Source organism: Doryrhamphus excisus, chromosome 12 (assembly GCF_030265055.1).
Source record: "Doryrhamphus excisus isolate RoL2022-K1 chromosome 12, RoL_Dexc_1.0, whole genome shotgun sequence".
In the NCBI taxonomy this organism is placed as follows: domain Eukaryota; kingdom Metazoa; phylum Chordata; class Actinopteri; order Syngnathiformes; family Syngnathidae; genus Doryrhamphus; species Doryrhamphus excisus.
Window position 1 is genome coordinate 17,986,864 of NC_080477.1, and position 12,463 is coordinate 17,999,326.

At 42.9% G+C, this 12,463-nt stretch overlaps 1 protein-coding gene across 2 annotated transcripts in view; it reads right to left on the reverse strand.

Moving 5' to 3' along the window:
- The window catches only part of igdcc4 (immunoglobulin superfamily, DCC subclass, member 4), a 60,680-nt gene that overhangs the window by 12,620 nt on the left and 35,597 nt on the right, over positions 1 to 12,463 (reverse strand). For both annotated transcript variants that reach the window (XM_058089164.1, XM_058089163.1), the window contains exons 3-11: positions 11,576 to 11,717; positions 8,079 to 8,212; positions 7,532 to 7,666; positions 6,804 to 6,956; positions 5,018 to 5,428; positions 4,658 to 4,822; positions 3,651 to 3,788; positions 1,834 to 2,016; positions 1,003 to 1,215 (exon numbers count right to left, since the gene is read on the reverse strand). In XM_058089164.1, coding sequence (XP_057945147.1) covers positions 1,003 to 1,215; positions 1,834 to 2,016; positions 3,651 to 3,788; positions 4,658 to 4,822; positions 5,018 to 5,428; positions 6,804 to 6,956; positions 7,532 to 7,666; positions 8,079 to 8,212; positions 11,576 to 11,717 — 1,674 coding nt within the window. The remainder of the gene's footprint in view (positions 1 to 1,002; positions 1,216 to 1,833; positions 2,017 to 3,650; positions 3,789 to 4,657; positions 4,823 to 5,017; positions 5,429 to 6,803; positions 6,957 to 7,531; positions 7,667 to 8,078; positions 8,213 to 11,575; positions 11,718 to 12,463) is intronic.

Below are 12,463 nucleotides of genomic sequence, written 5' to 3' on the forward strand. Positions count from 1 at the left end.
CAATACTAACAGTCAGAGTGTCATCTTACAAAGAACACTAAACTCATCACACACCAACTTAACACTCAAAAGGTATAACTAAATATATATATAAATAATAATAATTTATATAAATTATATATATATATATATATATATATATACAAACATGTACCAATATGAGTTTAAATTATATAAAAAAAAACGTGTTCCCATAATGCATTGCATCTGAGCAAACCAATTAATGAGAGGCCAAGCGGCATGGAAAATGGTTGAATGGCTTTGCGATGCTGCCTCCATCCACCAGAGCAGTCCGGAGGGAGGCTGATATCATTGCAGCACCAATGAATGCATTGCTCAGATGCAATATCCATCCATCCATTTTCTATGCCGCTGATGCTCACTAGGGGCGAGAGGCGGGGTACACCCTTGGATTGGTCGCCAGCCAATCGCAGGGCACAAGCAAACATTCACACTCACATTCATACCTATGGACTATTTGGAGTCGCCAAAATCAACATAACATGGAGAAAACGGGGAGAACATGAAAATTCCACACAGAGATGCCCAAGTTGAGAATCGGCACCAAGTCTTCCCGATCTCCTGATCTCCTGTGTGGCCTAGATACTAACCTCTCGGCCACTGTGCGACCCCCAGATGCAATACATTGTGGAAAAAACATTTTAAACTCGTATTGGTACTTGTTTGTTTGGCAGCATGAGTCATTGAGTGGCACAGTATTTCAATGATTAGTACTAGTTCTGAAGTAAAGGAGATGTCACAAGATTAGAACTTAGCCACCATAAATTAGCTGTACCACTATATAAGATGCAGGGTTTCAGAAAAAAAGTAGCAATTATGGTATATTCCAAATATGAAAACAATATAAAGTCTCTGGGTTGCTGTTGTGTATATGTATTTTTGAATGGACAGAAAGAAGTGACAAACACAATAAGATGTGGTCGACAAAATAATACACCAAATATGTGCTTATTGTTGTTGTTAATAAATAAAACCACTCACCCAGCCCAGTAAGAAGATGATACCTGGCCTTCTTCCGAAGCCTAACGATGTGAGTCTGCGTCGTCTTCCTTCCATTGGCTGACTGCTCAGCATCCACCTCTCGGCAGGAGAGTTTGTAGCCGGAGATGGCCGTGTGATTCGGCGTGGGATGCCATGTGACATTGAGCGTGTTCACTCTGGCTCTGACCTTCAGCTCAGTTGGAGCGAATATCACTGAGAAAAAAAAAAATCAATATGTAGTGATCTTAACAGACACTGACAATATGTAATGGCACAATATAGGGTATATCATTGTAATGTTGTTAATTGAATCATCACTGTGTACAAACACGACACCTTCTAAATGAAGGCCTTGAAGCACCCACAACCATTCAACATACTACATGACGTGTATGTTAATGTGCTGTGTGCAGCCATCACTTTTGACTGACATCTCTTAATGTATGTTATTAAATATCCACATTCATTATGCTCACCCACTAGAAAATTAATAAAGAACTTGACCTAGTGGCATTTTTCCTATATTAAAATGTGTCACATACATTTTATCTTGTTTGAGTAGCTGCCAAGCTTGCCAGGCTGGGACTTGCATGCTGAACACTTGCAATTTACATTCTCGGGACTGACAGATACATTGTTCAGCAATGCATTGTTCCTAGCGCAGCGCTTTGGCAGCTAATGTGTGTAAGTGCTTGGATAGAGTCTTCAAATTGAATGGTTGTGCACTACAAGCTTTAAAAAAGTATTCCATAACTGCATTAAGTGTGTATTCTGGAGCCTCTATAGAAGACATACATCCTTAAACAGGGTCGAAAATGTGGGAATACTTACTCATGCGGTGGTTGGTGTGGTTGTAATGAGCCAGGGTTTGGTGCTGAGCCCACTCTGATGGGACCCCGAAGCCGACACGTGTTCCGGCTGCTATCCTCAATCTGTATGCCTGGTTGGGCTGCAGCTCTCGGAGCGTGAACTGGGTCTCGTTACCGGCTACCACCACTGAGAAGATGGTGTCCACTGTGGGGAAATAAAATGCACAAACTCGATATGTCTAGACTGGCTCATCGTGTTGATTTGGATTAATTTAACCTGGATCTATTATCGGTTGACTCATGGACCACAATATGTCGGCTACGTTAAAAATCAATGGGTTTCTTGGTATGTCAACATTATCAAACATTTTAAAACACATAACCAGTAATGAGGCAACAAGGAAAGAATATTTTTGATGTTATATTAATGAGTCTAATTCAAAATCAATAGTTACTGCTAGAGTATGGATTCCCGAGCCTGAGTTTGCAGAAGAGTGGTGAGAATGTGACAGAACTGAGCAGTCAATAGACAATTTATTACCGTTTTGTACCTTTCATGTGAGCTGAATTTCACATCATTCAAACTCAGTAGTGTTCCTGCTCTGACATGGGACAAACCGTGAACTGTTTTGAAATCTGTTACAGATAGAAAGGTGACAAATATCTATATTTTTTCTATCCAAATCAGTCAAGTAACATTAAAAATCAATCGTCTTATTACCACACATCGTGATATTCCGAGGCTTGAAGATGTAGAGTAAATTTTGATGGTAAAGAGAACAAAATATTGTATTTTTGTAGTGATTCACTTTGAATTAAAATTCATAAAATTCCAGTTTATAAGCCACATCCACTAAATTTAGAGGAAAAAACAAATTTGTACATATACAAGACACACCGGACTATAAGCCACCCATGTCCACGTCATAAAATTGCAGCTCTAAACACTAAACTCATCACACAGCACCTTAACGTAAAAAATATACTGAATGAACATACAAACATGCACCAACACAAGTTTTTAAACATTTTAAAAATAAAAACATATATATATTTTATTTTCCCCATAATGCATTGTGTCTGAGCAATGCATTTCATTGGAGGACAAGCAGCATAGAAAATGGATGGATGGCTGCCAAGGTGCTGCAATGCTGCCTGAGGAAGAGAGCCCAGAGGGAGGCTGACATCATTGCAGCTCCCTCAGGCAGATGCAATGCATTATGTGAAAACTTATGATATGCTATTTTTTTCCATTTTAAACTCATTTTGGTACATGTTTGTTTTATTCATTATTATTATTTATTAGGTATATCAGTCGCTGTGTGATGAGTTTATTGTTCTTTGTAAGATGACACTGTGAGTCATACTGTTGCAGTGTATACTGCTATACAGTATTGATAATGACCTCCTGCGAATCCCTGTGGGTGGGCAAGCTCGAAGTGAGTACACAGATCGCTTGTGATTGGTTCCTGCCAAAAAAGGAGCGACCGTTTCCTCACTGAGTCACGGCACAGGATTTAAACAATTAGTAGCAGCTTTGAAAGCACAGGAGATGTCACGAGAATAGAACTTCACCATAAATTAGCTGCGCCGCTGTAAAAGCCACAGGGTTCAAAGTTTAAGAAAAAAAGTAATCAATTACAGTAATTAAACATTAATATATTAACACTCGTGAATTATTGAAATTAGTTTTACCAGGATAGAGACTTATTATTAGGGTCCATTCTGGTCAACATCCAGTGTTATTTCTGAGCGAACATTATTGGAGAAATTTAAAAACTTTGGTTGGTAAACCGCGCTGATGGTGATCATACAGATTTGACGTTCGATTGGACTCACCTTTATCCAGGGAACTGTACTCAATGCGATAGCGAGTAACAGCCCCTCGACTGTGCTGTGAGGACAGCGGGTGCCACATCAGCCTGATGTCTGTTGGGGAAGTGCTGGCTATCGACAGCTGAGGAGGCGCACTGGGTACTAAAGGACAAATGAGCACGTACCGGATTAGTGTATCCAAACGCAATCAATAGCTTTCAAATACCCTGTGAGCAACTGAAAACAATCCAGTCAAATTCAACCCAACATTGGCACAATTATCTACCTTTGTATGTGCTTTATAATGCCTTAAAACGTGTGCATGTCACACAGTGTTTATGCTGACTCTTATTGTTATTGTTTCCTTTCAACTCTCTCATTTACATATTCATTCATTCATTCATTTTCTATGGCTTTTTCGTCACAAGGGTCGCGGGGGTGCTGGAGCCTATCCCAGCTGTCTTTGGGCGAGAGGCGGGGTACACCCTGGACTGGTCGCCAGCCAATCACAGAACACATATAGACAAACAACCATTCACACTCACATTCATACCTATGGACAATTTGGAGTGGCCAATTAACCTTGCATGTTTTTGGAATGTGTTAGTGTTCTTACAAAGAACGCTAAATTCATCACACACCAACTTAACATTCATTAATTCATTCATTTTCTACCACTTATCCTCACAGGGGCCGCGGGGGTGCTGGAGCCTATCCCAGCTGTCTTCGGGCGAGAGGTGGGGTACACCCTGGACTGGTCGCCAGCCAATCACAGGGCACATACAACCATTCATACTCACATTCATACCGATGGACAATTTGGAGTCGCCAATTAACCTAGCATGTTTTTGGAATGTGGGAGGAAACCGGAGTACCCGGAGAAAACCCACTCATGCACGGGGAGAACATGCAAACTCGACACAGAGATGGCCGAGGGTGGAATTGAACCATTTACATATAAAGTTAAACAATGAAGTGACTATATACAGTACATACAATATTGATCTGTAAACCATACTCATCATGCATACCATCCTCAAGCATGTCGACCGTAACGGGTAGGGAAGGGCGACTGGCCCCCATGGGAGAGTAGGCAACCACAAAGAATGTGTAGGCAGTGTGAGGAAGAAGATCTTTGACGTGGTACTCTGTCGTGTCATTATTCATCGCAAACTGGTACTCCACATTATCGGAACCTGAAAGGAACATATGTACATATATTATTATTTTTATGCCGTGTTGCCAAATATGCAAAAAACATGATAGTCATTTTCGGTTTATCAAGGTTCCAGATCCAACCATAATCAGTGAATTTCTGTGAAGTAAGATACCTTATTTATAAATGAGATATTTTCATAGTTATTGCATAGAAAAGTATACTGTATACACACCTGCAGCACGCTGGCAGTGCACAGAGTATCCAATGATTTGGTCCGAGTTGTACTCTGGTTTCTCCCATGCGAGCAGGGCAGTGGTGCTGGAGAATGGGGTGACTGAGAGCTGTTGAGGGGGACTGGGAAGACCCTCTCTCACAATGACTGTAAGTTTAGCCGTGGCGCATGCAGTCCCCAGGCCGTTGTCAGCAATGCACTGGTAGTAGCCCCCGTCCTCCAGGGCCAGCTGGTTGATGAGCAGGACTCCGGGGTTTTGGGTCTTGACTCGCCGGAACGACTGGATGGGTTGGCCATTCTTCAGCCAGTGGAGCACCGGAGCTGGGTCCCCGGAGCTGTTACACACAAACCGGGCGGTGTTTCCCCGGGATAGGGACACTGTCTCCGGGGGTTGGAGAATGACTGGAGGGGCTGGTGGAAGACATGAATGGGAAATTAATCACATGGAATGGGGCTAGCAATCACTCTTTTCAACATGCAGGGTTTCTCATACATTCATTTATGTGTGGTGGCCCGCCATGAATAAAATATATTCATTTTTGTCATTTTTTTTTTAGTATGTAATTTTTCTCCATTAGCTGATGGGGCGGTCTCGACCGAGCCATACAAAACCTGTCATGCCACAAGTAGCAAACATGTTACGAGTGCAGGAAAACTACACTAACCTACATTGGTAAATACATTTTCAAGCATAACTTTCAATCCAGGCTGCGTGGTGTAAAGTGGTTAACGTGCAGGCCTCACAGCTAGGAGACCCGAGTTCGATTCCACCATGTCTGTGTGGAGTTTGCATGTTCTCCCTGTGCATGCGTGGGTTTTCTCCGGGTATTCCGGTTTCCTCCCACATTCCAAACACATGCTAGGTTAATTGGCGACTCCGAATTGTCCATAGGTATGAATGTGAGTGTGAATGGTTGTTTGTCTATATGTGCCCTGTGATTGGCTGGCGACCAGTCCAGGGTGTACCCTGCCTCTCGCCCGAAGACAGCTGGGATAGGCTCCAGCACCCCCGCGACCCTCGTGAGGATAAGCGGTAGAAAATGAATGAATGTACTAATATGAGTTTACAATGGAAAACATAACAAATTTAAAAACTAGTTTTCCCACAATGCATTGCATCTGCCTGAGTGAGCTGCAATGACGTCAGCCTCCCTCTGGGCTGTCGTGCTCCTCAGGCAGCAATGTAGCATCTCGGCAGCCCTGTGATTGGCTGGCGACCAGTCCAGGGTGTACCCCGCCTCTCGCCCAAAGACTGCTGGGATAGGCTCCAGAAAATGAATGAATGAACTTTCAATCCAGAAAAATGCCTGTTTTCAGTATAAGGAATTGTAATTTAGTAACACATAAAACTGTAGTTTTCCACCAACCATTTTTCTTCATATAAAAAAAATGACATGTCTTTGCTCTTACTTTATTATGAGCTGATTTTGCACTTGCAATATATTCCCCTCCAGACTCTTGTTGGAAGTTCATTTGACATTCACTCAAAGGTAATTAGGTCTACCAGCAGATTACACTGTGGATTCATTAATTTAATGCCAGGTATAAGCCGTCCTTGGGAAATTTCAGGTACTTTGGTCTAAGACCTGTCGCTTGCATTCTACTGCCTTCTTACTACGTGTTATAGGCAATTGTTTTTGTAGCAGCGTTCTTGGCATCTTTCCCAAGAGGAATTGTGTTACAATGACACTCATGTTCTATTCAATTATTTGCTGACTTGAGGCCATCGAAGCACCAGAGACCATCTTCATCATACACAGAGTAAGGATAGCAATCCCTTCCATACCAGACACACGTAGCTCAGCAGCAGCAGTGACAAACTCCCTGGTGCGGGCCTTATTGGCTCTGCAGACGTAGACGCCCCCATGGTGCCTCCTCGTGTCCCGAATCACCAGGTTTGTGGCGAGGACAACCACGTCGGTGGAAATAGGCTTTCCGTCTGATCAAAGCGGACAAAATAAAAGAAGTGAGATGATATTGTTGACCACACAAACTTATTTTTACACTTGTTTGATAGCTAAAAATGTTAAACTTACTTAAAGGGGACCTATTATGCTCATTTTTCTGCCCTTTTTTATTGAGTTGTGGACTCCTATAGAGCAGCCACACACAATAACCAGCAAATAAAGTGTTCTAGTTCTTCTAGAATGTAATAATTGTATTATTTATTAAAAAATAATTAAGTTTTTAAAAAAGAAATTAATCAATTTTCTAGGCCACTTATCCTTATATTCTTATTACAAGTTATACATTAATGACAATACCTGCTTTCAAAAGCATATAACTGTTAAAAAATGTGATGCAACTCCACTCTGTGGATACGAAAGTGCACTAACATGACAAATCACCCTACTAAGGCAATTCATCAATATTATAATAGAACAATTGAGGACACATTGATAGACCATTTTAGCCCCAGGTTGGCAAGTGTTTGGATATCTCAGATATTTCTGGATGGACAACAAGTGAGAAATAATCCAGAGAACATGAAGGAGTTGAAGTGAGAGGATTTACCTTGTCTGCTCCAGGACACCAGCGGCTTGGGCTGGCCTTGTGCCATACACTCCATCACGGCGGGACGGCCCAGGACCACAGTGGCATTCTGAGGTGGTGTCACAATCACAACTCTGTTCAGGGCTTCTGCAGAGCCTGGTTGAGGACAAAAAAGGTGCATATTAATCCAGTGATGCTGTGTTTATACGTGGGGGAGTTGCCACTGTGAATCGATCGACATCCTTTGGCTGGCCAGCTATCGCAACTGTGATAAACCGGCCGTATTAATATCTCATATTCAGTTGGTAATGTTGATGTTGCTCAAGTAAATCTCATTCTCAAATCTCATTAAGCGCCAGTACATTAGGGTTAAACAGGATTGACTGAATGTAGAACAATTGACTCCTAGAGGATAATTATAAGCAGCTGGTGGCAAACCTCCAAACCTCAGGGCATATGGTCCAAAATGTCGATACTGCATTGTTCAAACTGTAATTTTAATTACCTGAGCTCCAAAGTATTTTCAAGGAGATAGATGCAACCTCAACAAGTGACGACAGAGACTAACCTGGGCTGACTGTGAGCTCGGATTCATGGCTGACGTCCCTCCCGGCAGAGTTGGATGCAACACAGCGGTAGGCGCCTTCATCCTCTTTGGTAACCTCCAGAATGTGGAGCACCCCATTAGGAAGGAAAATGAACCTGTTTCACACAGGACAGATGGCAGAGGGAGACAGAATAAGAAGCAGGATGACAAATACAAATATAACTGACTGGGAGATGTGAAAAATGCAGTTGTTCAAGTCTGCGGGATTCCGGCTGGGTCCTCAAAGAACCCCCCATCCCTCTTTGTTAAGGGAGGGAGACCATTGTGTGCTGTCACAACATGACAGAATGATAACTTGACTTGGAAGACGGGAACATAAAGTTCACTGTTGGATGAGTAGGGGTCTAAGAACAGCTTTAAAATATAAAATGCATGTATATATTTGTAAAATAATGTTATTATTTTTTTATTCTGATGTTTCTGTTCGGGCTGCACGGTGGACCAGTGGTTAGCGCGCAGGCCTCACAGCTCGGAGACCCGAGTTAAATTCCACCATCGGCCATCTTTGTGTGGACTTTGCATGTTCTCCCCGTGTATGCGTGGGTTTTCTCTGGCTACTCCGGTTTCCTCCCACATTCCAAAAACATGCTAGGTTAATTGGCGACTCCAAATTGTCCATAGGTATGAATGTGAGTGTGAATGGTTGTTTGTCTATATGTGCCCTGTGATTGGCTGGCGACCAGTCCAGGGTGTACCCCACCTTTTGCCCTAAGACAGCTGGGATAGGCTCCAGCACCCCCCGCGACCCTCGTGAGGATAAGCGGTAGAAAATGAATGAATGTACCAATATGACTTTACAACGGAAAAAATAACAAATTAAAAAAAATAGTTTTCCTATAATGCATTGCATCTGCCTGAGGGAGCTGCAATGACGTCAGCCTCCCTCTGGGTTCTCGTGCTCCTCTGGCAGCATTGTAGCACCTCGGCAGCCCTGTGATTGGCTGGCGACCAGTCCAGGGTGTACCCTGCCTCTCGCCCGAAGACAGCTGGGATAGGCTCCAGCACCCCCGCGACCCTCGTGAGGATAAGCGGTAGAAAATGAATGAATGAATGAATCTTCCTGTTCCCGTGTACCACCAGTGGTGCCTTAACCCCAAATTGAGAATAAATGCATTAAACAATACTCTTTTCTTGACTTTAATGATAAATGAGGGCATAATAAAAGTAGCATATTATGTATACTGTGTATATTTTTCTCACTCTTAGCTGTAAAAATGAGAACAGAATATTGCCAGTAGGCAGCGAGGTGACTAGAAGCTTAAACTAATAGTTTGGAACCCTACAGCCTCTATTTCACTGCACTTCCAGCATAATAATTGAGGATGTTTTAAGCCAAACACTGTATTGTACAACCTGAAAATGGGTAAGATACAGACACAGAAAAAGATGAAAATTGGATGGAGGATAATACCAAAGAGAGAGCTGGAGCGAGGAACTGGGACCAATCAGGAGAAAAGCAGCAGCTAGGAACAAGACAAAAAGGGGCTGATGTATCAGCTTATCTTTGTGACGGGCCATTAGCAGCGCCTGAGGTGGCGGAACCTCATCTCACCCACGAGCCCTCATAAGCATCGAGCTGTTTGCAGGTCAGGCAAGGCCACGGTCGCCATTAGGGCTATAAAGCTGGCCCAGAGAAAAAAAAAAACTAAGTCCAAATGGCCGAGGCCACTAGATCACTGTAAAATGTCAGTATCAGTGTACAAGCTAATAAATGAGAATATTTGAGCCAGGAAAAATCTAAACAAAGGATTTTATGCTCTCAGGGTAAAGCTTGTACCCCGCCTCTTTCCCAAACACAACTGGGATAAGTTCCAGCATCCCCCCGTGACCCAAGTGAGGATAAGCGGCATATGGATGGAATATTTTCAAAGTTGCAGTATAGATGTGAATGTGAATGAACCATGAATATGTTTATCAAACATGACAGTGGTGCCTTAGCCGTCCCTGAAGGTCTGACTCAAACCAAAGCGGACTCCAACCAAAGCAAATTTCCGCATAGAAAATAATATAAATCCAATTAATCTGTGCCAGACACCCAAAAAACGCATCTTATTACAATTTTACATGCAGAAAATTATGCAAAAAAATGTATGAATGTCCAAATTGTCCATAGGTATGAATGCGAGTGTGAATGGTTGTTTGTCTATATGTGCCCTGTGATTGGCTGGCGACAGCTGGGATAGGCTCCAGCACCCCCGCGACCCTCGTGAGGATAAGCGGTAGAAAATGAATGAATGAATGAATTTTCCCATAATGCATTGCATCTGCCTGAGGGAGCTGCAATGACGTCAGCCTCCCTCTGCAGCATTGTAGCACCTCGGCAGCCCTGTGATTGGCTGGCGACCAGTCCAGGGTATACCCCGCCTCTCGCCTGAAGACAACTGGGATAGGCTCCAAACAGATGGACAAATGAACATTTAACATCATTTTTACCAAGTTTTGTTGATAACCTCCCCCCACCAAGCCATACATTCATTCATGTTCTACCGCTTATCCTCACGAGGGTCGCAGGGGTGCTGGAGCCTACCCTAGCTGTCTTCGGGGGAGAGGCGGGGTACAACCTGGACACCCTGGAAAACAACTGTACCACAACGTAAACAACCAAAACAAAAATGTATTTGCAAATATGACACCATGAACTATTTACAATTTTCACATTTAGAATTGAACTATATGTGTGCATGTGTATGCGCATGTGTGTGTGTGTGTGCGCATGAGTTAAAACCTTCTGCACCATACACTCCTTGTTGAAAAAAAAATGTTTTTGCCTGAATGTAATTTTTTCTTCAACATTACATCTTTTATTTTCTTGCATTGAAAAACATGGCTTGTCTCACCTGTATATTCTTACACAGTTGATTATTATGGTCAACCTTCAAGGACCCTATTTCCCTGATGAAAGTCTAATTAGAAGTAATGACGACTCATGAATACTACCTATTCATAATAAGGGCAGGGTTATACACTCAGCGCAACATCACTTAACTGCATCTCTTTGCAGCAAAGTTAATAAAAAAAACTAATAAAAGAAAAAAACAAGTGCATGTATACCGTGAAGAGGACTAACAGTAAAAACCACTTAGCTAAATTAGCTTGATAACCAAGGTCACAGCACAGAGTCGCTGGGACTTTATTGGGCCGTGCTTTCCGGGAATATATTGATTGACGCGCTCGATGACATTTAATACAAAATGTGACGTATTGGTCATGAATTAATGAAAAAAAATGATTAAAAAAAAAACAGTGAGGCATGACGGCAGTCAGTAACTAGGATGACATTCAACACTTCATTGACGAGTAAAGTGTGTATTTGTGGTACAGATCAGTAAATGCCAAAATCCTATTGTCCCTCGTTTATTAGATGCTGGAAAACCACCCCCCCCCCCAAAAAAAAACAGAAAGAAAAGGCTTTCGAGGGATAACAATGCAAGGTTCAATAGCAATTGAAGCGGAGTCACCTTGGGTCCTCGACGACGGCGACTCTGTCCTTTTCCCAAGTAATTACAGGTGTGGGGATGCCATCGATCCAGCACTGGAAGCGAGCCGATCCCCCAGCGGGCACCGTTTGAGGCGAAGGCTCCTGATGGAAGGGGGACAGACCTGAGGAAGACGGAGAAAAGACATGTAATACACTTTTTGGTAAATGTATGTTGCTCGGCAGGACACAATGCAATTATTTATTTATACCAGGCTGCACGGCGGATGAACGGTTAGCGCGCAGGCTTCACAGCTAGGAGACCCGAATTTGATTCCACCATCGGGTGGAAACTCTGTGTGGAGTTTGCATGTTCTCCCCGTGCATGCATGGGTTTTCTCCGGGTACTCCGGTTTCCTCCCACATTCCAAAAACATGCTAGGTTAATTGGCGACTCCAAATTGTCCATAGGTATGAATGTGAGTGTGAATGGTTGGTGGCACCCCAACACTACCCTTGTGAGGATAAGCGGTAGAAAAAGAATGAATGCACCAATATGAGTTTACAACAGAAAAAATAACAAATTAAAAAAAATAGTTTTCCTATAATGCATTGCATATGCCTGAGGGAGCTGCAATGACGTCAGCCTCCCTCTGGGTTGTGGTGCTCCTCAGGCTGTGATTGGCTGGCGACCAGCCCGGGGTGTACCCCACCTCTCGTCCAAAGACAGCTGGGATAGGTTCACGCGACCGCCATGAGCATAAGCGGTAGAAAATGAATGATTTATTAATACCTTCCCAGTAGTGCCGGAATACTGTAAACCAGAGGTGGTAGAAAGTCAGTGTTTTGCAAGTCAAGTCTCAATTCAAGACAAGACAGCCTGAGTCAAGTCAAAAGTCATTGGCTAGAAATTTTCGAGTCATACATTTTC